This window comes from Halichoerus grypus, chromosome 1, assembly GCF_964656455.1.
Source record: "Halichoerus grypus chromosome 1, mHalGry1.hap1.1, whole genome shotgun sequence".
In the NCBI taxonomy this organism is placed as follows: domain Eukaryota; kingdom Metazoa; phylum Chordata; class Mammalia; order Carnivora; family Phocidae; genus Halichoerus; species Halichoerus grypus.
The window spans coordinates 88,607,617-88,634,976 of record NC_135712.1 but is presented as its reverse complement, the minus strand read 5'-3'; the positions used below and the strand labels follow the sequence as shown (position 1 = coordinate 88,634,976).

At 34.3% G+C, this 27,360-nt stretch overlaps 1 protein-coding gene across 2 annotated transcripts in view; it reads left to right on the top strand.

Moving 5' to 3' along the window:
- The window catches only part of NAALADL2 (N-acetylated alpha-linked acidic dipeptidase like 2), a 1,303,067-nt gene that overhangs the window by 1,130,237 nt on the left and 145,470 nt on the right, over window positions 1-27,360 (top strand). For both annotated transcript variants that reach the window (XM_078069051.1, XM_078069053.1), the window contains one exon: window positions 4,331-4,426. In XM_078069051.1, the coding sequence (XP_077925177.1) occupies window positions 4,331-4,426 (96 nt within the window). The remainder of the gene's footprint in view (window positions 1-4,330; window positions 4,427-27,360) is intronic.

Below are 27,360 nucleotides of genomic sequence, written 5' to 3'. Positions count from 1 at the left end.
GGTGAAAGAAAAAAAGGGTAGGACTTGTTTGTGAAATATCATACTAATGAATTTAAGCCTTGGTCTATAGTCAGTAGGGACCATAGTTTGGGTAAAAGTAATAAATAACTAGACTATAGCAACGGATAGAAATTTGTAGAAAATTAAATATATAGGTTAGAAGGGAATCGGCTAATGCTGTTCTGTGGTACAAAGGGTGAGAGACATTGGAGCCAAGAATGGCATAAAATTTCAAAAAATATATATAAATATAGGCAAAATATAGATATGATGCTATCATCCAAGATAAGAAATGAAGGCAATAATTGGGGAAACACATGATCATGATTTGGAACATAAGCTGATACATCTGAAGGATCTCATAAACAAATAAAAACAATGAACTAAAAATAGGGATCAAGTATGGAGATAAAGATTTGGAAATTACCATTTTGAAGATGGTAGTTGAAGCCAGAAAAGTAGATAAAACCACTTAGCTGGTGAAAAAGAGAAGACAGAGTAGACCCCCTAAAAATTATAGTAAGATTAAAAAAAAAAAAAAAAGGAAATCCAGTTCAGGTAGAGAATAATATACAAATAGAGAACCAGCAGGATCAAATCAGTGACATTAGACAAAAGAGTTGAAAGAAAGAAGGTGTCCTAAATATGGTGAAATGTTACAGAAAGGACAAGTAAGTTAGTGACTGGGGAGAAAAATGGAATTTTACACCATATCCTAGATAGATTTTTCTTATCAATATATCTTCTTCTATAATATTTTTATTATGATCTCCAGGTGGCAGACATATAATGTTAAGTTTTTCATATATCTTGATTTACTCTTTTATTTTGAGCTATCAATAATTGTTCTAAACAAAAGTCCTTTCTAAGTGGTTAATGGTGCTTAACTTCCCTCTTCTTCTACAGATGGGCCATTGTTAAACAGCCATCACTCAGAGTTAATGTAATAGTAGTAGAAAACTTTCACAAAGCATATATCGTTCTTTTAATCTTTTCATTATTTTTATGTCAGGATATATAAATACCTGTCTATGAGTGATAATGTTATATATATACATATATATGTATATGTACACACACGTGGGTGTATATACACACACGTAAAGAATGGTAGTGTCTTAATATTTTAAAAGACAGTGATACTTGACGTATTGTGTGCTCAAATCCCATTAGATTAAACTCCATGAGATTAAGGATCGTGTCCTGCACTTAGTGTAGTAAATGGCATGTAGAAGGGTCACATGAGTGTTTTTTAAATAAATAAATGAGGCAGCAGAAACAAAGAATGGTATGGTAAGAGAGGTGAAGGAATAAGAGAAAGAAAGGTATTACATTGGAGGATAAGGCTCATATGGATAATTTAAATTAACATGTACTGCTACTAAATAATTGAAAGTTCAATAAAAACCTCATTAATTATAACTCCCTATTTATCTTCCATGGGATTATTCAATTTGAGGTGGGCTGATATTTTACCTTTGCACGATTTATGAAGTTTCGTTTTGCTGAGTAAACTAATAAGATAAAATTATGTCAAAAAGTTCATTTAAAACCACTCATGAAACACACTTTTTAAGGACTTCAAGCTTAAATTATTAAATGAAAATGAATGCTGCAAATTATTCATGCCATTTTTTTACTAAAGTTGATTCAAAAATATCTCTCTTTAGAAAAACAAACATATCTAAATGCAAACTATGCCCTGTCTTTCATAGGATCATAGAGTGGTCTTTGGATTTCCTTTAGTTCAGCGTCCTACTGTAATTACCACCACATCACCACCACCCTTACCAGCATCATTATGAGATTTATTGCTATTAGCCTCATCATCAATGTCATTGATGTAGTATCTCCGGTGTGGCAGGCATTCGACAGTTCACAACATCTCTGTGAAGTAGATGCTATTTAAGTTTTTTAGAAGTGTAACTAATCCTTTGGAGACTAAGGTATTTAAGATGACATAATTATTAAGTGGCAAAACCAAAATTTTAATGTATTTCTATGTTGACTGCCCCAAATGCCTCCAAAAAGCCTTATTGATAAACACAATTAAGTTTATGAGACCTACTGCAGTGAGGAAGAATAGCATCCTGACTAAGTGTTTTAGTTTCCTAGGGCTGCCATAACAAAGCACCATAGATTGAGTATGCAGACATCTATTGTTTAGTGTGGTATCAGAGGTGGTGTCCTGGGATGTGTGACAAAAAAATCTGTCCCAAGCCTCTTGCCTAGCTTCTGGTGGTTTTCTGGCAATCTTTGGAGTTCCTTGGCTTGTAAACTCATCACTCCAATTTCTGCCCTCATGTTCACATGGTTTTCTCCCTGTGTGCACATCTATCTCCAAATTTTCTCCTTCTGGAAGGACACTAGTCATATTGTATTAGGGACCCACTCCATTCCAGTATCACCTCATTCTAGATTAGGTAGCTACATCTGCAATGATCTATTTCCAAATAAGATCAGATTCTGAGATATTGAAGGTTAGAACTTCAATATATGAATTATTCAACCCATAACACTGAGTCTTAGTAGACTCTCCAAATGGGGAAATTAAGGAAGGATATTTATGATATTTTAGCCTGGTTGTGTGGTTTTATGTTAAGCCTTAAAAAGTGGAGTACTGGTTGGAATTGGGCAGAGTTTCTGACTAATTAGTTTTAGATTGGAGGGCAAAATGAGGAGAGGAACATAAAACAGTTATAAATAAGTTATAAATAAGCTGTTTGTCTAGATAGATAAGCTGTTTGATTCACAATTTTATTATCCAAAAGTGGGTATATACTGGAGAAAACAGCTAAATTACTTTTGTTTGATCACAGTATTGTTCAAAATAGGGGATGAAGAGTATGCCTGATTACAGCATTGTTTAACTTCTAGGGAATTGCTAATATGTTGGTTTTAGTCCTCATCTGTATGACTTCAGAGTCCATCAACTACATCATCCTAACTTTCTTTCTCATCATTGATATATCCCAAAGTAGTCTCTGCTACTGCTGAATTGCTCTAATAAATAGCTTTATTAAATAATTCTAATAGAATTCAGTTTAAATTTGTTACCCTGTTGTAGTCATTGCTGGTTAGATTTGGTTGAATCTTTCTTCCCTACGATACCCTTCAGAAAGATTATCTGTCATTCAATAGTCTACATATGTACATATCCTGTCCCAATTCTTCTATTTTCTAGACAAATCCTAGTTACTTCAGGTTTTCAAGTAAAAGCTATATTTATATGGTAAGTAATAATCATTTCATGGGATGTTAAGAATGTTGATAACTGCAAGATTATTATTTTGGATAGTGTCTTAGTCCTTTTGGACTACTGCAACAAAGTATCACAGACTGAGTGGCATAAAAAGCAACAGAATATAATTTCTCACAGTTCTGGAGGTAGGAAGTCCAAGATCAGGGTGCCAACATGATGGAGTGAGGACTCTTTTCCATGATTGCAAACTTCTTGTTGTGTCTTCACATAAAGGAGGGAGCTGGGGAGTTCTGTGAGGCCTCTTTTATAAGGGCACTAATCCCAATTACAAGGATGAATCTCTCATGACCTAATCACCTCCCAAAGGCCCCACCTCCTAATATGATTACTTTGGACATTAGGATTTCAATACAGGAATTTTAGATGAGCATGAATATTTAGACCATAGTAGATGATAACATTGTCAGCATCCTGTGTCTTCTTACACCCTGAAATTTGTTTAACCTGGAAGTACAAAATGACTAAAGTTTTTCTGATTAAAAAAAGTAAGTTTCTCTGATTTCAACCATCTAAACACCAAGGTTCTGATACAGCCAGCATGCTATCATTTTATTGGAAGCATGTGGAGCCATAAGACCAGTCTATCCAAAATATCTTACTATTGCTTTGAAGTGAGTTTTGCAATATTTAAAATGTCATGCATACGTTTGCCTAGTAGGCTTTTTTAGATGGTAATCATGTTTATCAAAAACATTCCATCCTTCCAGCCTTAAAATGTAAAATTTAATATGTAAATCAGAGAAGAGGTTTCACTATAGGTTTTGTCATCAAGATATCTTGCTTTACATATAAGCCTGCATTTGAGAAAAGGGAGGGCTGCAAAGAATTATCTCCTCTAAATAAAAAAAAAAAATTCTTTTGTAAATAAAAATAAGAGTTATAGAATTCTACTCATTTTAATTTATAAGTGTTCTGCAATTGGTTAATTAGATCAGAATGAAGGCCAACAATCAACAGAAAACTTAAAGCAATTTAGAGTCCTTTTGAATCTTTAAAGAAAATCCAATAAGCACTTGAAAAACAAAATCAATGAAGAGTTTTAAATGTTTCTTTTCTGATTTTCCGCAGGGTCCAAGTTTTCTCTCTGAGGCACTTTTCCCTAAACGTGCAACAAAAATTGAAGAAATGGATCCTTTTTTCAACCTTCATGAAACCATTACCAAGGTAGGAGATAACTGCATTCATGAGCAAGTTGGGAAAGTTTTGGGGTTTTTTTGTTGGTAGATGGAGAAAAGGAAAATAACCAATCAAGAGAAATCTTATATTTTCATTTATAATAAATACTTGAAAAGATTTTAAGTACCTCCCATTACTTTACTAAGGAGTAAGGATGATATACTACTCAATCAAGATCATACAAAGCAATAGTATGATTTGTATTCAAAATCAATCCTTAATAAAACAATTAGGGTTTTTTTTTTTCTTCCTTCATCTGGAAGTAGATTTGTAGTATACTCTCGAGTACACCCTTTGATTAAGGGCAGTATAAAATGCATCTTTGAATTTATGTATCTTCAATGTTTTGTTTCAATATTTAAGATACTTGGTTGTTTGTGGTGGTACTTTTTAGTTGTAGTAAAAGAAAAATGGCTCCTTAAAAGAAATAAAAAGACTGCATTTATAATAAATGTTTTTACACTGCGATGGTGATTCCTATATTTTTACTTAAAACTCTTAACTGTGCATTTATAATATGGAGAAAATTAAATTGTACAGTATAGAGTAAATAAATTTAATGTTCTGACATCATATGACATCATACGAATTTTTACATTTACCAACTATTTGTTTAACCTGTCATAACCTCCCTTTTGGGGATAGAGTTTATAGAGAATATTGACATTTCAGCACATTTAAAATAATACATATTTATATATGCTTAGTTGAAAGACTGAATCATTCTTAAATCTTCTTAGTGAAATTTTACAAGGCTATTTTTCTCCTTCAGAAAGAGGAAATGTGATATAATGAACTGAAGTCAATAAGTGGCAATAGAATGAACTCAGAATACAGACTAGGATTCTAGGTCTACCCTAACTTTTTTTTTTTTAAACTGTGAATTTATTTTTTCTGAACATTTGAAATAGAGGAGTTTGGACCACATTTTACTTAAAATTTTCCTAAGCTCAAAATATCTGAATCTTAACTACATTTATACCTCTTTGCTTTGTAATTTATTTCACTTCCTTAATTTAGTTTCTAATGTACCCATCCTTTATATCCATTTTTATTTGGATATAGCAACATAGAAGTGGCCCCCAAATAATAGTTCCTTAGTATTCAAAATATTAACTATATTCTTTTTTTTTTTTTAAAGATTTTATTTATTTATTTGAGAGAGAGAAAGCATGAGAGGGGGGAGGGTCAGAGGGAGAAGCAGACTCCCTGCTGAGCAGGGAGCCCGATGCGGGACTCGATCCTGGGACTCCAGGATCATGACCTGAGCTGAAGGCAGTCGCTTAACCAACTGAGCCACCCAGGCGCCCTAACTATATTCTTAATTATTGTAGAGATGATAGATTGATAGATAAAAATAGATATCTATATATATCTATATACCTATTTAAATGAGTATATGCATCTGCATACGTTTAGATGAAAGTGATTTTGTGTGCATGTGTGTACATTCATTCAAATATTCTGAATACTTAAAATCTAGGTTTATTTACTTATTTTTAAGTGAAGCATTAGAGGATTTTAGGGCAATGGAATAGTAATATTTTCTCCATTTTTTTTGCTTTCCTCTGGATCAGAGAACTCATTGATTTTTGTGGAATGAATAATTGGAGACCCTATTGATATCAGGTGTATAATGAGAGGTGTAAACACACATGATTCTTGCTGCATGATGTCTTGGACACACCACAACTCCTAAGAGCATGTTGGGAAGCAGGGATGGGGGCAAGAAGGGAGTAGGGGAACATGAAACATAACCTGAACATACATATGAGGTCAGTACGTAGTGTGAAACACAGAAAGTCAGAGACTGTTTGGGAGAATACACAAATTTGTGCACAGATATTACCACAGGGTCTATATTTATTTTCAAATTTATTTCATATGTAAGCAGATATTAACCCATTAAATGGATGTTAGAAAAAATTCTATGTCTATGAAGAAATAAAACATGCCTAAGTGCCAAAGTAAGTGACTTCTGACACTTTTTATGACCAAATATATTTATCTAATGTTGGTACTCTTTCCCCAGTCATCATGTTTACCTATGGTAACACCTCATGTTGGAGATATAGGCCAGGGAAAGAAATTGTGCTTCAGAAGTTCAATCTTAGTGTACCAACAGGAGAAACTGGGGAATCATGAAAAGAAGTACTTAATAAATACTTTAATAAATACTTTAAGGTCAAATTTTCATTAATCAACAACAAAATAAAAATATAAATATGGTGGAGTTGACTAGGCACATGACTGGGAAATATGGAGTGTAGATTTTACAACCTTGGCTACCAACTTGTTATTTTATTAAGTAAAACTGTATTTTATTTTCTACACCAGAAAGGAGGACACTAGTAATGGCTTTCCTCACTAGTGAGATTGAAAGATGATGTATACATTTTCACTAGAAATGCAATATGGATGTAGTTGAGTATAATTATTAACACATTAAAAAATATGAGTACTGATGTCTTCAGATAGACTCTTACCTGCATTTTCTGAATTTAGTTTTCACTTTAAAGAAAAAAAGAATAAGTTAGATATGAAAGCATATGATTAAACTGATTAATTAAATGCTGAGAATACACTGGTAAGTTAGTGTGTACAAATGGAATATATAATTTAATTTGTAAAAGATTGAGGCCTTTAGAATGTTTTGTTTCAGTAAGAATAGTAGTGGTATTATCATAGTGTATCATGTATTTAGTACACTCATATTTCACAGAGCAGTGTGATATTATATAAATAGCAATGGACTTTGAATAAAAAGATCCAGTTAGGTATAAATTCTGTCACTGTGAATTCTGAAAACCTGATGTGAAGTAAGAGAAATGCTTTGGAAAATGATAAAACACAATTACTGATATTACACCAATTATAAAACATTTTTAAAAATCTGTATTAATTGAAATATTGAAGATTCTAGTTATTTCTCCCAATAAAAGTTTGAATTCAATACACAGCATTATAACACATCACATATTTATTTAACCTAATTAAATAAATATAAGAAGCATATACATCTAATACAAATGATCATGTAATGTAATCTATTATCCTTTACAAGTGAGTAACCTTGTATTCTGGACCTTTGTTATAGATCCAAATATGATTTATGTAAAAGTAAATTACAGTTTCCAAGCATTAAAATGTTAAGAATTTATCAACAGTGTTTTTTTTTTCTGAATTAAAAAAAAATGAAAATAAAGAAACTGCACTCATACATGGGATAGGAGCTATGAGTCTTAGTATGTAGCTCTCCAATGCTGTCCTGCAGTGCTTTAAAAATATTTTTTTTACAAAGTATGAATTTATCCTGGCATCTGTCTTTTTGATATAAAGCATGGAACCTAAGAAAGTAATGAATGAGGCTCAATATTGATGCTAAAAGGTGTAATTCATCATTGCTTCAATGACAGTCATGTGGTACCATATAAAGTTGCCAAAGGGCAACACATACTGCATCGATGTTGAAGATGTTTTCTTATCTTCTATAATTACCTTTAAAAATAGCATTTTTTTATTATTAAGGAAGCAAAACTAATTTCTCCAAAGACTACACATGCATGAAATACCAATATAAATCTTAGCTGCTTAATCCTTTAATCAGTGAATAAAAATCTCCATGGATTTATGTTTTGAAATAGGCTTATTTCTCCTTATCTACCTAGGAATTGTCTAGTTATGTTTCTAAACCTTCAGCATTTAGCTCATAAATTGTTATTAGTAATCTAAGTATTCTAGTAGCCTATTATAAGCCAAGGATGAAGCAAAACACTTGAAATATAAAAACAATACGTGAGAATGGGTCCAAGGGAGTAAACAGGTAAGGAAATCATTTTAATATAACATACTAAAAGAGTTGATAGTGATATAAACAAGTTATGAGAATAAAGATGATGGAGTTCATGCTTCTGACTCGGAGATTTGAAGAATTCACCAGAAAGGTGACATTTGAAGAATTTAAGAAATATTAACTTTATCTTAATGTCAATGAGCTTCTCTTGACAGTTCTTTAAAAAGCAGGCTGTTGGTGGTATTGGGTGAGAAATGATGATATGTATTTTGAATAACAAAAGACAGATTTAAGAGACATTTTTAGGTTTCAACAACAGGATATATGATTTACTGGATATAGGGTATGAAGCAGAGTGAAGAGTAAAGGACAATTTGAATAGCTCCACTTTGGGCAAAGTTGATATTATTGAATTAACCAAATTAGGTGTTGGGCTGAAGAAAGTGATAGAGTCTAACCTGGACATGTGTAATTTTGGATACTTAGCACATCTAGACAAATATGTCATAGGAGCAGTTGGATACATGAGGTTGGAGCTCAGGAAGAAATAGAATCCAATGCATTAGCTGATGTAATAACCACTTGTCACATGTGGCTTTAAACTAAAAAAATAAATTAAATAGAACTAGAATTTAATTTCCTCAATATCATTAGCCACAATTCTCATGTTTAGTAACCACATATGGGCAGGGGCTACTGCATGGGATAGCACAGATTATAGAACGTTTTCATCATTACCAATAGTGCAGATGATGTTACCCTGACAATATTCATGCAGAGAAGCAAGAGTGACAGGGAGAGGATAAAAGACCCAGGGCAGAATGGTTTATGCACTCCACAGGAAAAGATATATTATAAGAAAGAGGAAGCGTTCAAAAGCATATCCTCCCACAACCTCACATCATCGAGATGGTTACTATTAAAAACAAAACAAAACAAAACAAAACAAAACAGAAGATAACAAGTGTTGACAAGGATGTGGAGAAATTGAAACCCTTGCGCACTGTGGGAATATAAAATGGTACAATTGTTGTGGAAAACAATGGCAGTTCCTCAAAAAATTAAAAATAGAATTATCACATGATCTACCAATTCCACTTCTGGGTATATACCCCACAGAATTGAAAGTGGAGTCTTGGAAACATATTTGTACATCCATGTTGATAACAGCATTATTCACAGTAGCTAAAATGTGGAAACATCCCAAGTGACCATAGATAGATAAATGGATAAGTAAAATGGGGTACATATATACAATGGAATATCATTCAGCCTTAAAAAGGAAGGAAACATATTTGTACATCCATGTTGATAACAGCATTATTCACAGTAGCTAAAATGTGGAAACATCCCAAGTGACCATAGATAGATAAATGGATAAGTAAAATGGGGTACATATATACAATGGAATATCATTCAGCCTTAAAAAGGAAGGAAATCCTGACATTGGCTACAGTGTGGATGAAACTTGAGGACATCATGCTAAGTGAAATAAGCCAATCACAAAATGACAAATACTATATGATTCCATATATATGATGTACTTAAAATAATCGAAACCAAGGAGAAAGAAAATACAATGGAGGTTGGGGTTGGAATGAGGAATTTTTGTTTAGTGGGTATAGAGTTTCAGTTTTACATCTTGTAAGTTACACAAGGTATAAGAGTTATAGAGATGATATTGGTCCTGGTTACACATTATCAATGTATTTCATACCACTGAACTATACACTTAAAAATGGTTGACGGTAAACTTCATGTTATGTGTATTTTACAACAATATTTAAAAATTCAGAAAAAAAAGTATATTTACCCAATCAACTGGTCATCCACTGTAACTTCTGAACCACTTATTTGGAATTTGAGAATTCTTTTTTCTCTTCATTTATGCCTGATCCTCAGTTCTTTGCCATTATCCATAAAGAGTTCACATGACTTGTTAACCATTTCTTTGGCCTACTTTTTTTAAAAGATTTTATTTTTTTGTTTTGAGAGAGAGAGAGCAAGCACAGACGGTGGGGGGGGGGAGGCGGGGAGGGCAGAGGCAGGGGAGAAGCAGACTCCTGGCTGAGCAGGGAGGCTGACGAGGGGCTTGATCCTGGGACCCTGAGATCATGACCTGAGCCAAAGGCAGATGATTAACCGACTGAGCCACCCAGGCACCCCTGGTCTACTTTTAACTGATGTAATATCCTGTATTTATTTTATATCTTTTTGGATTTAATATATCTTATTAGCATTTTCTTGACAAATTTTTGCCATAACACATGCTCAATAAATGATGACTGATAACTGTACTTTAAACAAAACACTATAGCTATGTTGAGAAGGAAAAGACTTTTATTTTTTTTCATTTATTTTTTTTTAATTTTATTATGTTATGTTACTCACCATAACATACATCATTAGTTTTTGACGTGGTGATCCACAATCCATTGTTTTCATATAACACAGTGCTCCATGCAGTACCTGCCCTCCTTAATACCCATCACTGGGCTAACCAATCCCCCCTCCCCCTCCCCTCTAAAACCCCGTTTGTTTCTCAGAGTCCACAGTCTCTCATGGTTCATCCCTCCCTCCGATTCCCACCCCCTTCATTTTTCCCTTCCTTCTCCTAATGTCCTCCATGCTATTCCTTATGTTCCACAAAGAAGTGAAACCATATAATTGACTTTCTCTGCTTGACTTATTTCACTTGGCATAATCTCCTCCACTCCCATCCATGTTGATGTAAAAGTTGGGTATTCATCCTTTCTGATGGCTGAGTAATATTCCATTGTATATATGGACCACATCTTCTTTATCCATTCATCTGTTGAAGGGCATCTCGGCTCTTTCCACAGTTTGGCTATTACAGACATTGCTGCTATGAACATTGGGGTGCATATGGCCCTTCTTTTCACTACATCTGTGTCTTTGGGATAAATACCCAGGAGTACAATTGCTGGGTCATAGGGTAGTTCTATTTTTAACTTTTTGAGGAACCTTCACACTGTTTTCCAAAGTGGCTGTACCAACTTGCATTCCCACCAACAGTGTAAGAGGGTTCCCCTTTCTCCACAACCTCTCCAACATTTGTTGTTTCTTTCCATGTCTATTTTTGCCATTCTAACTGGTGTAAGGTGGTATCTCAATGTGGTTTTGATTTGAATTTCCCTGATGGCTAATGATGATGAACATTTTTTCATGTGTCTGTTAGCCATTTGTATGTCTTCTTGGAGAAGTGTCTGTTCATGTCTTCTGCCCATTTTTTGACTTGATTATTTGTTTTTTGGGTGTTGAGTTTGAGAAGTTCTTTATAGATCTTGGATACCAGCCCTTTATCTGTAGTGTCATTTGCAAATATCTTCTCCCATTCTGTGGGTTGCCTCTTTGTTTTGTTGACTGATTCCTTTGCTGTGCAGAAAGTTTTTATCTTGATGAAGTTCCAAAGGTTCATTTTTGCTTTTGTCTCATTAGCTTTTAGAGATGTATCTTGAAAGAAGTTGCTGTGGCTGATGTCAAAGAGGTTACTGCCTATGTTCTCCTCTAGGATTTTGATGGATTCCTGTCTCACATTGAGGTCTTTCATCCATTTTGAGTTTATCTTTGTGTATGGTGTTAAAGAATGATCGAGTTTCATTCTTCTGCATGTGACTGTCCAATTTTCCCAGCACCATTTAGTGAGGAGGCTGCCTTTTTTTCCATTGCATGTTTTTTCCTGCTTTGTCAAAGATTATTTGACCATAGAGTTGAGGGTACATATCTGGGTTCTCTATTCTGTTCCATTGGTCCATATGTCTGTTTTTGTGCCAGTACCATGCTGTCTTGGTGATCACTGCTTTGTAATATAGCTTGAAATCGGGCAACGTGATGCCCCCAGCTTTGTTTTTCTTTTTCAACATTTCCTTGGAGATTCGGGGTCTTTTCTGATTCCATACAAATTTTAAAATTGTTTGTTCCAGCACTTTGAAAAATGTCATTGGAATTTTGATCAGGTTGGCATTGAAGATATAGATTGCTCTGGGTAGCATAGACATTTTAACAATGTTTATTCTTCCGATCCATGAGCATGGAATGTTTTTCCATCTTTTTGTGTCTTCTTCAATTTCTTTCATGAGTGTTCTGCAGTTCCTAGAGTATAGATCCTTTACCTCTTTGGTTAGGTTTATTCCAAGGTATCTTATGGTTTTTGGTGCTATTGTAAATGGAATCGTTTCTCTAATTTCTTTTTCTACAGTTGCATTGTTAGTGTATAAGAAAGCAACTGATTTCTGTGCATTGATTTTGTATCCTGCCACATTACTGAATTGCTGTATGAGTTCTAGTAATTTGGGGGTGGAGTCTTTTGGGTTTTCCACATAAAGTATCATGTCATCTGCGAAAAGAGAGTTTGACTTCTTCTTTGCCAATTTGAATACCTTTTATTTCTTTTTATTGTCTGATTGCTGTTGCTCGGACTTCTAGTACTATGTTGAACAACAGTGGTGAGAGTGGGCATTCTTGACGTGTTCCTGATCTTAAGGGAAAGGCTTTCAGCTTTTCCCCATTGAGGATGATATTCGCTGTGGGTTTTTCATAGATGGATTTTATGAACTTGAGGAATGTTCCCTCTATCCCTATACTCTGAAGAGTTTTAATCAGGAAAGGATGTTGTATTTTGTCGAATGCTTTTTCTGCACCAACTGAGAGGACCATATGGTTCTTCTCCCTCCTCTTATTAATGTGTTCTATCACATTGATTGATTTGCGAATGTTGAACCACCCTTGCATGCTGGGGTTAAATCCCACTTGGTCGTGGTGGATGATCCTTTTAATGTATTGTTGGATCCTATTAGCTAGGATTTTGTTGAGGATTTTGGAATCCATATTCATCAGGGATATCAGTCTGAAATTCTCCTTTTTGATGGGTCTTTGCCTGGTTTGGGGATTAAGGTAATGCTGGCCTCATAGAATGAGTTTGGAAGTTTTCCTTCTGTTTCTATTTTTTGAAACAGCTTCAGTAGAATAGGTATTATTTCTTCTTTGAATGTTTGGTAGAATTCCCCAGGGAATCCATCAGGCCCTAGACTCTTGTTTTTTGGGAGGTTTTTGATCACTGCTTCAATCTTGTTACTGGTTATTGGCCTATTCAGGTTGTCAATTTCTTCCTCTTTCAGTCTTGGCAGCTTATAGGTTTCCAGGAAGGCCTCCATTTCATCCAGATTGCTCAGTTTATTGGCATATAGTTGTTGATAATAATTTCTAATAATTGTTTCTATTTCCTTGGTGTTAGTCGTGATCTCTCCCCTTTCATTCATAATTTTATTAATTTGGGTGCTTTCTCTTTTCTTTTGGATAAGTCTGGCCAGTGGTTTATCGATCTTATTAATTCTTTCAAAGAACCAACTTCTAGTTTCATTGATCTGATCTATTGTGTTTCTGGTTTCTAATTCATTGATTTCTGCTCTAATTTTAATTATTTCCTCTTCTAATGTGTGGCTTATGCATCATTTGTTGCTTTTTCTCTAGTTCTTTAAGGTGTAGAGTTAGTTGGTGAATTTGGGATTTTTCTATTTTTTTTTTGAGTGAGGCTTGGATGGCTATGTATTTCCCCCTTAGGACCGCCTTTGCAGTATCCCATAGGTTTTGGACTGATGTGTTTTCGTTCTCATTGATTTCCAAGAATTGTTTAAGTTCTTCTTTGATTTCCTGGTTGACCCAAACATTCTTGAGCAGAGTGGTCTTTAGCTTCCAGTGTTTGAATTTCTTCCAAATTTTTTCTTGTGATTGAGTTCCAGTTTTAAAGCATTGTGGTCTGAGAATATGCAGGAAATAATCTCAATCTTTTGGTATCGGTTGAGACCTGATTTGTGACCCAGTATGTGGTCTATTCTGGAGAAAGTTCCATGTGCGCTCGAGAAGAATGAGTATTCTGTTGTTTTAGGCTGGAATGTTCTATATATATCTATGAGGTCCATCTGGTCCAGTGTTTCATTCAAAGGTCTTGTTTCCTTGTTGATTTTCTGCTTAGTGGATCTGTCCATTGCTGAGAGTGGAGTATTGCAGTCTCCTATAATTAGCGTATTATTATCAATATGACTCTTTATTTTGGTTAACAGTTGGCTTATGTAGATGGCTGCTCCCATGTTGGGGGCATAGATATTTACAATTGTTAGATCTTCTTGTTGGATAGACCCTTTAAGAATGATATAGTGTCCTTCTGTGTCTCTTATTACAGACTTTAGTTTAAAATCTAATTTGTCTGATATAAGAATTGCCAGCCCAGCTTTCTTTTGAGGTCTGCTGGCATGGAAGATGGATCTCCATCCCTTCACTTTCAGTCTGGATGTATCTTTAGGTTCAAAATGAGTCTCTTGTAGACAGCATATGGATGGGTCCTGTCTTTGTATCCAGTCTGCAACCCTGTGCCGTTTTATGGGAGCACTTAGGCCATTCATGTTGAGAATGATTATTGAAAGATATGAATTAATTGTCATCATGTTGCCTGTGAAGACGTTGTTTCTATAGATTGTCCCTGTAAATTTCTGTTGTAGATCACTCTTGGGGTCTTTCTCCTTTTATAGAACCCCCCTTAATATTTCTTGCGGGGCCGGCTTAGTGGTCACATATTCTTTCAGTTTCTGCTGGTCATGGAAGCTCTGCATCTCTCCATCCATTCTAAATGAAAGCCTTGCCGGATAAAGTATTCTTGGCTGCATGTTTTTCTCATTTAGTACCCTGAATATGTCTTGCCAGGCCTTTCTGGCTTGCCAGGTCTCTGTGGATAGGTCTGACGTTATTCTGATGTTCCTCCCTCTGTACGTAAGGAATCTCTTTCCCCTAACTGCCCTTAAGATGGTTTCCTTGGTTCTAAGATTTGCAAGTTTTACTATTACATGCCAGGGTGTTGGCCTGTTTTCCTTGATCTTAGGAGGGGTCCTCTCTGCCTCTAGAACTCGGATGTTTGTTTCATTCCCCAGATTAGGGAAGTTCTCAGCTATGATTTGCTCAAATACATCTTCTAGTCCTCTCTCTCTCCACTCCCTCCAGGATTCCAATTATTCTGACGTTGGAACGCTTCATGATGTCACTTATTTCTCTGAATCTATTTTCATGGATTCTGAGTTGTTTTTCCCTGGCCTCCTCTTTTCCCTTTTTATCTATTATATTGTCTTCCAGGTCGCTTATTTGTTCTTCTGCCTCACTTACCGCAGCTGTTAGATTATCTAGATTGGATTGGATCTCACTGATAGCATTTTTAAGTTCTGCCAATTCAGCTTAATTTCTGCCCTTAGAGACTCTATATTGCCATTAATTGATTTCTCCATTCTAGCTATTGTCTTCACAATTGCAAGCCTGAATTCCATCTCCGACATCTTGGTTATATCTGCATCCATTTGTAAATCTGCGGCATAAGTCATAATCTCTGAGTCTTTTCTAATTTGGGGATTCCTCCTCCTAGTCATTCTGTTGATGGATGGTTGAGGGACTGTGTAAAGTCCAAATTATTGACCAGAACCCAAGCAAGATGCACCTGTTTTCTAGGGACCTTAGGGCTGCTGGCCTCTTGTTTTCCCAGCCTGTCTTCTGGGGGAGGGGCCTGCCATGCTGTTACTTAGGCAACCCTATTTGGGCAGAGTTGCCCTGCCCCCCTGTGGCGGGGGATGGGTTCAGTGGGAATCAGTTTTGGGGGGCTTTTGTTCTCTGGCGGCTTTCCCTGGTGGCTTTCCACGTCCTTTCTGAGAGTCAGAGCAGAAGAGACCATTTCCAAGCCTCTGCCTCAGAGCAGAGAGATCGCAGTCTGTTCTTCAGTGAGCTCTCCAGGCCACACTGTCTCCGTTTCTGTCCATACTGCTATAAACTGCAGCGTCCTGGGTTGTGCTCCCCTCCACAGTGCTCCCAGTCCTGCTTCCAGGTCAGAGCACATCTTTGCCCTTTGTGCTTCTAAAACCGCCAGCCGCTCCCAGTTCGCATGCGTGACCCCGCCACTCCGGGTTTCTCTCCTGGGGGCTACCCTAAAGTCCTTTCCCCGTGGCTACTGGTCTGGGAGTCTGTGGCCTGTCCCCAGCATGCGAGGCTGTCACTCACCTGCGGTGTAGAATAGCAATGGCCAGGCTCCCTCCCACTGCCATTTATCCTCCGATATCTGCCCATGGAATCACGGCTCCCCACTTCGTACCTCGAAACCAACCACCCACAATATTCTGTTTGTAGAGATCCAGATCTTCTTACATCTCAGGCTGATTTTGTGGGTGCTTAGAGTGGCCTGGTAGATATCCAGCTCAATTCCAGGGACCAGCTGAAATAGGGTCCCCTACTCCTCTGCCATCTTTTCTTCCTCTTGGAAAAGACTTTTAAAATCAAGTGTCAATGTTTAGCATTTGGAGTAGGAGAGGAAAGATGATATCTATTACATTATTGGATTAATAGTACTTTTCCTCTGGAACACCAAATGCTCTCTATATTATTTTAAAATCTCTGAGTATGAATGGTGCATCCAGGAAAACAAAAGTACCTTATGCATGTGGTACCATGGAAACTAGCAAATGACCTAATTCTGCTTGTGAGCTTCCTTAAGAAATATCAATTTATTAGTTATTTCATTGTTTTTCTCACCTAGTTTAGGAAAAACTGATTTCTTTATCTTAATTATTATAGGATATGCAATATTAATATATTTTTAGTATAGGTGTTTTTAAAATACTGTTCTTAAATGTGTATGTATTTCTTCCTTTTCTTATAAAATGTCAAAATAGAGATCTTTCATAAAATTATTTGGAAATTGCCATATTCCAAAGAGAAAATAATAGAAATAATATAGTATTTATTCCATTATGTGTGTGGAGAAAGTGTCACAGTGAGATTAAGTTGCAGAAAAAGTTAGCAATTGTATAAAGTGTAGAAGTCAAGGCTAGTAATTCTTAAATAGTTTGTATTTTAACAATGTAGTTATATTTGCCCTTACTTATAGCTATAAATTTTAACTGAGTTCTTTAGTGGTGTGAATAAAGGCTAATGGTGATGTCTTCAATGATGAAAAACATTTAATTAATTCTAATTTTTAACCATTTCAGCTAATATTAGTTATATTTAGAGATGATAACCAGAATCACTTTGACTAATACAGTTATACTCAGCTATTTTATTTTAAACACATGATTTGTGAAATATGAATCTGCAATTATGTTTAAATGTCAGTAATAAATTATGTTTGTACCAGTTGTTGTGATATTAAGATTCTTAGAACATGGTAACTGAAAACAATCCACTAAAACAATCTATTCATTTTATAACTATAGAATAGAAAGGCAGACTAAAATACAGAATGATTTTCTCTTGAGATATCATTCTAAGCTACAGCTTAAAAATTATAGCTTAACAGCCTAAAGTAAGAGAAAAAGGAAGAGACCAAATACCTTTTATTCAGTTTCTTGAATTCCAAAGTCATATTGTATTCATGAGCTAATAGATTTCTGGTACAGTTTTTTAAATGCTTAAAAACCTGGCTATGATTTCTAATCTGAATGAGCAAATCCGAGTGTCTTCCAAGTATCTTTAAAGTTGATATATTATTTGGATAAAATATGTGAATATTTTCTTCTATTTAGCAAAGCAAGTGTAATGATATTCTTTAATCCTCTGTACATTTGAAGTGATTCTGAAGCTGTGAATTTAAGGCTTTTGTTGTTTTTAAAAATACTTTGAAATTTTTTTTCCTGCTATATCAAATTATTGTTACTAGATGCAGATGTCTCCATGGGGATCTATACTATGTTTCATGACATGAACTAAACCAGAAAATATCCCAAATATGTATTTTCAATGTAGAGATTGTACTTTGTAATAAAGAATGTTGGTTGGAGCTGCTCAAGGGAGATGATGGGATATTAAAACCAACCTCCTACGCTTTGAAAAGGAAATATTATAGGTGTATATTTTCTTCATAAATGTATAATTAAACTCAATATCTTCATTTACTGAAATTGGAAATGGTGCCGACTATATTTTCTCTTGCCCAGAGAGGTTTGGTTTATTATTTTTCATTATATGGCACAAATATTATAGTTTCTAAAGGCATGCCTTATACTCCAGTTTCTCTTTTTCGTTTTTGTTTTTATTACTCAAAAGCAAATGAGTACACAATATAAGCCTGTCAAAATTTGACTCCCTTTTTAAAGGGAAGTTAACCATCAAAGTAGATATTTTGCTACATCATATTAAAAGAGTTATTACTCCCTATTAAGATGAATAGAAAACTCTGATTCTTTGAGCATACATTTTTTCTTTAATATATACATAAAGACTGATTTTAACATGTATTTATTACAGAATATAAATATGCTAGTGATATGAATCAGGATAGGAAGCTCTATGATCACCTATAAATAATATGACAATCTTATAAAGATACAGTCAACCTACTTCAGAAAGTTTTCATATGTAATTCAGGAAATGGTAGCCTCACCCCATAAAGCAACATTTTTGAATTTTGTATGAGCTAAATATATAGTTGCTATTTCTGGTAAATGTCAATAAGTTGAAAGTGAATTTTAATGTTAACTTCTTCATTTGCCCCTCTCTTTGAACAAGAGATTCTTTGTCTTTTCCTACCATTCTCAGACAATATCATCTTGAAATGATAAGTACAGAGACAAAGTTCAGAGGGGCAGAGTAGTCAATGGATAACAGTTTAGCTTTAGGTAGGCAGGCCAAATGTCCTTCCAAAAACTGCTGTTGAAATAAAGCCTCTGTATAATAAAAAAGATTTTAAAGCCCCAGGCAATAACCACTTATTAAAAAAAAAATCTAATATAACACAACAAACCAGAAGAATCTGGGCAGTCTTTTGGAGTCTATTATAATGGACTTTGATCATGATGTTTACATGTCCTTGGACAGTACCCACTGTCCCCATGTGTTACTGTAATAAAAGATCCCCTTACACGCACACAGACACACACATACACACACATTATGTAGTATGAATGAATTAATGATACAGATTTTCAGTGCTAGTTACTCTGTATTATTCCTTGAAAAACTCTGAATTTTATATATATAAAAGATTATATGTATATATATATATATATATCTGTATGTCTTATTGTCTTCTTTTTCAGGACAGTCTGAATGTCATTCTGTTTTTGTTTGTTTGTTTTTTAACAATCTTTGGACCTATATATTCTGTTGCTATTGGTGTGATACAGAAAATATTTAAAAATTACAGTTTTTTTGGCATTTAGTAGCCAGCATTTGAATTATGCAATGTCTCTCAAAGAGTTCACAGCAATTGGTGTTTTAAAATAGAATGAATGTATACCACAAATATTAATATTTTTATGATATTTGAATTTTAGGAACTGAGCAAGAATTAGACTTGAACAAATCAAATTTTTGTTTGAAAAGCAAACAAAATTTTTGTTTGTGATGGGAAAACAATATTTATTTAGCCTTAATTATGGTTTATTTACTAATATGTCTTTTTAATATTATAAACTAAGGTTTAGGAATTAATTACATTTAAAATTACAGTGTCCTTGACCATCAGTGAAGACTCAAATAGTAATATTTCTGCTTTCTAAAATAAAACAATAATGAACAATCATAATTATGTTCTCTAGTTGTCAAGAAAAAGAATTATGATCCTTATAGTTACTGACTTTTAAGAAAGCTAGGGAGAAAGTAATCCGTCTTAGAAATATTTCCTTCAAAAGTAAAAAAAGTCCGTATCAGTTAAAATGTTATGTTTGTCATTAATAAAGACCTACATACAAACTTGTTCAATATAAATACAATAATTCTATTTTTCTCATGTAACTGAAAATTCTAGGAGAGGTATGCTTCAGGAGTAGCTCAAACACAGCCATTGATCTACTCATCTGTTATCCTCTCAGTTCTACCCTTGCCTCTGCTGGGCATTTCACCAGCAGAATTCCTCCGTAGTAGAAAATGCTACCAGCAGTTCCTGGATCCATATCTGTATATAATTCAGTCAAAGCAAGAGAGGATCTCTTTTCTGGTGACTTTCTCAGAAGAACAATAATGCTGATTTCTAGAAAGCCCCAGCACAATGGACCCTCATTTTATTACTCTGAATTGGCATCATGCTTATTTTGAATCATTTCTTTTTTTTTTTTTAATTTTTTATTGTTATGTTAATCCCCATACATTACATGATTAGTTTTAGATATAGTGTTCCATGATTCATTGTTTGTGCATAACACCCAGTGCTCCATGCAGAACGTGCCCTCCTCAATACCCATCACCAGGCTAACCCATCCTCCCACCCCCCTCCCCTCTAGAACCCTCAGTTTGTTTTTCAGAGTCCATCGTCTCTCATGGTTTCTTGTGACCAGGGAAATAATTGTGCTGATTGGGTTAGGCCTGATTTCCATAAACTAATCACTGTGGAAAAGAAATTAAAGTTTTTAAAAATCCTGGTTTGGAAGAATGAGACTAAGCAAGATCAAACAATTATGGCTCATCATATCTTCTTTGATTAATAATCTTGGCTAATTCAGATTATTGATAACACAGTTGGAGGAGGGTATGAAGACAGAGGGATATGTCAGAATGAAAACACTAAATGACTGGGAACATGGGACCAAGTAGTAAATGCATGAACAAGATACTGATGAGAATCTTAGAAAGCAAGATTATTTCGGAGTAGAAAAACTATAATTTTTATGTCAGATGATTTGGGGAAATAATAAAAGTATTTTAAAGCAATAAAAGGTTATTGCTTTCTTTTCTTTTTTTTTTTATAGTAACATGGGCTTTTTTGAACCTCTCTACATGATATATCTTCTTTCAGTCAACTATTCAAAAAGAGAGTTGCAGTATTTGTTCAGAAGAACTAACGTGTATTTGACTTTGAAGATTAAGTAAAGATATGTTAGCTGGGTTTTAAGTTTTAGAATAGTAAAACAAATTTTAATTGGTAATGAAAAGAAGCTGAGTGCCTGCTTCCTCATCCACATTGGTAGGTATAACTGTAGTTTGTTAATTTTTATTACTGTAAAACATTTTATTGCTTAAATATACCAAAGTTTATGTACTGCTCCACTGTTGATGGGTATTTGGTTTATTTCCAGCAACTATTAAGAACATTTTTGTACAAGTCTCCTTGCATAAGAGTTTCTCTAAGATATATATCAAGGAATGGAATTACAGACTCATATTTAAACCTATTAGGTAATGCTAAATTGCTGGGAAAATTGACTGCAAGTCCCCCCCCCCAAAGAAAGAAAGAAAAAACCACCTGAATAGTCTATTGATTAAGCAAAAGTTATTATACTGACTTCACAAAGAGAAGACACCTTGACTGAATCTTAGTAATATTTCAGGAGGGAGTATCCTGGAGGAAATATTAATAGAATATTTGAGTGTCTTGACTTAAGTTTTAAGGTGAGTGTTTTAATTCAGACAAATAATTGTTAATAGGAAAAATTCATGACAATAAATTAGGGATGGTGGACATGATAAAAGGAAGACTGATAAATGAGCTATTTGTCCAAGTGAGCAACATATTGCCCATTGGTACTTGCAAGGAAGAGTAAGCTATTTGTTTGGATATATTGGCTTGTAGAAATTTCTTGATGCAAACAGTGAAGTTATTTATTAAAGCCTTATCTTCATAAACAAAAATTTTCTGGAACAAATAGTTATGTTGACACAAGTGGGTTTACTTTTCAGTGCTGATGGTTAAGCTAAGTGGACTCATGTAGTCTCAATTCTTGGAGCCACGTGTGACAATTCTCTTTAAAATAATCCTCTACCAAACTTGATAGTTTTTCATTTTTGTTAATCCGATATGTGCAAGGGTTGCCTAATTGTGGTTTAAATTATATGCCTTTCTCTGATTGCTAATGAAATGGAATGTTTTTAGATATTGGCAATTGGGTTTTCTAGATGTTTGTTTGTACTTATGTTTTCTAGGTGCTAGTTAAAATCATTGCCAAGTTTTAATTTTTTTTTTATTGGATTGTTTGTCTTTTTTATTGACTCATAGGAGATATTTCTTTATTCTGGCTGTGAACTTATTGTAAGTTACATGTGTCATAAATATCTTCTCCCAGGTTTTGACGTTCATTTCCACTCTTTTTATTGTATCTTTTAATGAACGTTCTTCATTTCAGTGTAATCTAGTTTAGCAATTTCTTTCTTTATGTTTAGTGTTTTTAGGGTTTTAAGAAGTTCTTCCATACCATAGGACAGTATTTTTGTACTACTTTATAAATCCTTATAATTTTTCAACATTTAAATATTTAATCTACCGTGATGATGATGATGATGATGATTTTGATGATTTTGATGATTTAGTTAGGGGTGCAATTTTTTTATTTTTCTACCTAGTTTATTGAGAATTCCATCTGTCCTTAATGATGTACAATAAAACTGTTATATATCAAGTTTCTGTACATGTATAGGTTTTTTTCTGGGCTCTCAATTCTATTCTTCAGTCTACTCATCCATCGGTGTACAAACACAATACTTTTTAGCCTTATGTCTTTAAAATAAGATGTCTTATCTGGTAGTTCATGGTCCCTACTTAATTCTTCTGTAAGAATATCTTGACTGTTCTTGCCCTTTGTTCTTCTATATAAATGTGAAAATTAACTTGTCAGGTTCTACAAAAACCTTGTCAGAATATCAATTGGAAATGAAGGCACTATATACTTTTTAAATAAATATTTCTTTATCCAAAACAGTTGATTGTTCTCAAAAGGTTATTCTATTACTAGCATCAAATGTAGTAATGGCAATAGCAAGGTAAATAACTGAATATCCTAGTTTTGCGGCTTTTTAGTGCTGAAAATATCCTTAAAAGTCATCCTTTTAACAACTCATTTTATAGGTAATTAACTGCTACCCATAGAAGTGAAGATCAAAATTACAGCAGGTATGTAGCTGACATAGGACTCAGACTAAGCTCCAATCTCACTTATACTCATAAAAAAATATTTACTCAGCATCTCTATATAATAATATAGTCATACAGTCCAGGGATATAACAATGAGCAATATAAGAAAGTGCATTTGCCTTGTGTTTCACTGTATCATACTGCCTTACATGCCCAAACTCAAAAAAGCCTTTAGACGAATCTTTATGAAACACATTCTGGTTGTTGGGAACTGTTTTAGTAGCAAAGGATATAGCAGTAAACAAAAGAGGAATGATTATCATCCTCCAGGAGCCAAGAGTCTATGGGAAATGGATATCATAAAATTATAGGTATAAATACAAACTATGCTAAGGTTCTGAGAGAACATATAAAGTACTGTTAGAATTTAAGTAGGGCTGTGGGGAATACTGACAGTCTGGGGTATCTGGGAATTTTTTCCTGGAAAAGTAATTTTTGAGTTTTTAACCTAAACTAGTTAAAGAGGGTGGAGAAAAAGAGTCAGGCAGAGAAATCTGTATTGACTAACGTATCTGAGGAAAGTGGGATCCCAGCTTATCCTAGGAAATGAAAGGAGGCTACGCCACTGAAAACCAGAGAGCAAGAGTAATGATGGTATAAATGAGAAGGAGGGATAGGGTTAGTTGATAAAATAGGACCTCATGATGCATATATTGTTTATAAAAGAAAGGAAATTTCCAATATAGTATGAGAAGAATTCCAAAGCCAATGAAATGGGAAATTTAAAAACAATTAATTAAATTCTTTAGGCAATGATGGGCGATTCTATTGACTTTCATTTGGCACTAAATAGCTTCAGACAGTGGAGTTGATTAGTTTCAGTAGTAACTGGTTCAATGTCTGATAATACTTAAATAAAGAATATAGGACAAGGATGTGGAGAAATGAGATCCAATGTAAAATAATTACTGTTAGTTCAATTTGTAGAACCTTAAACTAGAAGTCTAGTTTAAAATTAATTTAAATGTAATTATAAATCATCTGTTTAAATCTTCATCTTTTTTGCCTTTTTCAACTTTGTTTTAGTTCTTTTCAATTTTTTTATGTTCTGAATCTTTAAAATGATACTTCTGTTGCCATGTATTAAACTTGTATCAGGCCTTTATAGACTTTTTTAGGTATGTTGGCATTCTTAAAAGTGAGTGACTTCACTTCTAAATACTTTGTAATTAATATTTTTAAAAATAAAAACTTATTCCTAAATACTCAAAATAATTTCACATCTAACAGAATTACTAATAATCCCTTAATATTAGCTAATATCTATTTCATATTCAAACTTTCCTAATTTCTTCCTTATACCCTTTGCAGCTGGTTTGGCTAAACCTGGATTAAATTTGGGACCAAACATTGCGCTGGGTTAAGCCTCTTTATGTAGAATAGTCCTTCCCCCCCAACGCCCTCACACCCCCACCCCCACCCCACAACACTGATTTGGTGATGAGAATAGGACAGTTGTCCTGTCATTAGTTTTACCTTCTGGATATGTGGTGTCATTTAACATATTCCTCTATCCCCTGAATATCCTATGAATTGGAAGTTAAATCAAACATTAATATTAAGCTTTTTTGGCTAGAATACAACGTAGATGATATATGCATCATATTGTATTCTGTCAGAGGCACTTCTTAGCTAGTAGAAATATCATCAATAATTCTAAGATTCATCATTTGATGAGAGTAATGATATTCTGATCTCTTCATTGTACAGTGATGTTTTCGGTTTTACTAGAAAATTGTATCTATGATGTTAGTTTAGCACAATCAAGTGTTCAATTTCCCATTATAATAGTCATGAAAGACTAGGTTACACTGCATTACAATTCCAAAATCTCAGTGGCTTAAAATGACAAAAAATACTTATTCATTCAAAGCCTGCAACTTTCCACTGTATGATGACTCAGAATTACATCTGCATATCAATGCACTCTTTATAATCACCAAGGCAGGGAAAGAATGAAATGGACAAGTAGGGAGTGGCTCTTAAATGTTTCTGCCCCTAAGTAACACTTGCTTTCATTCATATATCAAGTCATAAGATTATGCCTAACTTTGAGGAGACTGGAAAAGGTATGACTACGATGCATCCTGACAGAGAAGAAACAGAAATAGTGGTGATCAGCACAAATCACATTCATCAGCCATTTACCTAGTAGTTGTTTTTTTTTTTTTTTAAGATTTTATTTATTTGCGAGAGAGAGAATGACAGACAGAGAGCATGAGAGGGGGGAGGGTCAGAGGGAGAAGCAGACTCCCTGCTGAGGAGGGAGCCCGATGTGGGACTCGATCCCGGGACTCCAGGATCATGACCTGAGCCGAAGGCAGTTGCTTAACCAACTGAGCCACCCAGGCGCCCTACCTAGTAGTTTTAATGATAATTGATGATTATCATCAATAATCAATGATGTTTCTTGCCTGAAACACCAGTTTTACTAAAGATTATAGAATGATAACTTTCTAATTTTACCATTTGTTCTGTCTTTATTAACAGATATTCTTATGTAAAGTCAAACTATTTGGTTGACCGTAAAATGTAGTTTCTATTAAAAAGCAGGTTACATATTTAATTAATTTTCTCCAGTAACAATTTTCATGGATGGGGCGCCTGGGTGGCTCAGTTGTTAAGTGTCTGCCTTCGGCTCAGGTCATGATCTTAGGGTCCTGGGATCGAGCCCCACATCAGGCTCTCTGCTCCGCGGGAAGCCTGCTTCTCCCTCTCCCACTCCCCCTGCTTGTGTTCCCTCTCTCGCTATGTCTCTCTCTGTCAAATAAATAAATAAAATCTTAAAAAAAAAAAAAAACAATTTTCATGGTTTTGGTGTAATAGCTGCCTCAAATGATAATAACAAATGTTTTTGGTGTTTTCCCATTACAGTATTTTATATATTAAATCAATTTTCCTAGAAGCAATGGTCTCCATCAGTTAAAATCATTTGTGTTAAATGCTCAGATTGTCACAAATTTGGTAAGGAAAAACTCTTTGAAATTTTGTCCTAAGATTTTTTGACATGACCACATCAATCTTTGACAGCTTCCTTGATTTTTAGCACAAGATTTTTGAGACATGCCTTGTACTTGCCCTGCCCATGATCTAGAATGAGCCATTTCTCCAATAGTCTCTGGTTTCCTTTAATGGAGAATGATAGAAAAGGGTAATACCTGGCCACTGAAGGTGCTCATGATGTTGCTATTATTTTTAGAATTTAAATTGGGAGAGTAGAAAATATATACTTTAAAAAATTATACAGCCCCCTTGATTTAAACATCGCAGTGTTTTGGGGCACCTGGGTGGCTCAATTGGTTGAGCGTCAGACTCTTGATTTCAGGTCATGATTTCAGGGTCCTGAGATCCAGCCCCATGTCAGGCTCTGTGCTCAGCGGGGAGTCTGCTTGAGATTCTCTCTCTCTCTCCCTCTGCCCTTGCCCCCTGTTCTCTCTCTCTCTCTCTCAAATAAATAAATCTTTAAAAAAATAAACAACACAGTGTTTTACTTAACTTTTTTTTTCCTTTACACTCAAAATTGTAATTCATGGCATCTTTATTATAATTACTTCTAAAATTCTTTATCATGAAAGCCTATAATTACATTCTCAAAGTAGACCCTATAGTACAGTAATCACTTCAGATTGTGTTGTGAAAGAAGGAAAGACAATCTACAATCAATTAGTTTCTGAAAAGGCTGCATATCATATACAAACTATTAGATAGTCACAAAGCATATTATTAAATCAGAGACTTCGAAAAGCTGTGACTTAAACATGCCTGCTTAACTTTGTTTAGACCAGTATTTTCAAAATGGAAGTAGTTTTTCATGGCACATATTTTGGGAAATACTACTGTAAAGTAAGGTTTAAGGATTAGGGCTCTCCTTCACAATTCATAGAGTTAAGATCTTCTGTTATTATACATAATCTCAAATGTCTTATAAGTGCATAAAAATAAAATCCTTCTACCTAATGATTTTCAGAAACATTTTCTATTCCAGAAAAAAAAAATATATATATTAGTTTGAATAAGCTAATATAAAATAAGGTTTTTGAATTCTGTAGTGAAAGGACACTATAAATAGATGTTAATATAGTTTTCTACATCTTTGAACCGACTTTTTTGAATGATTTTTTTTTTAAAAAACATAGCTGAAATTAAATTATTTGTAATTTTATTGATACAAAAATTCTTGCAGTGTAATAAATTTTTAATCCACAGCTATGGATTAATTTTATATGAAATATTGGTTTCCTGTA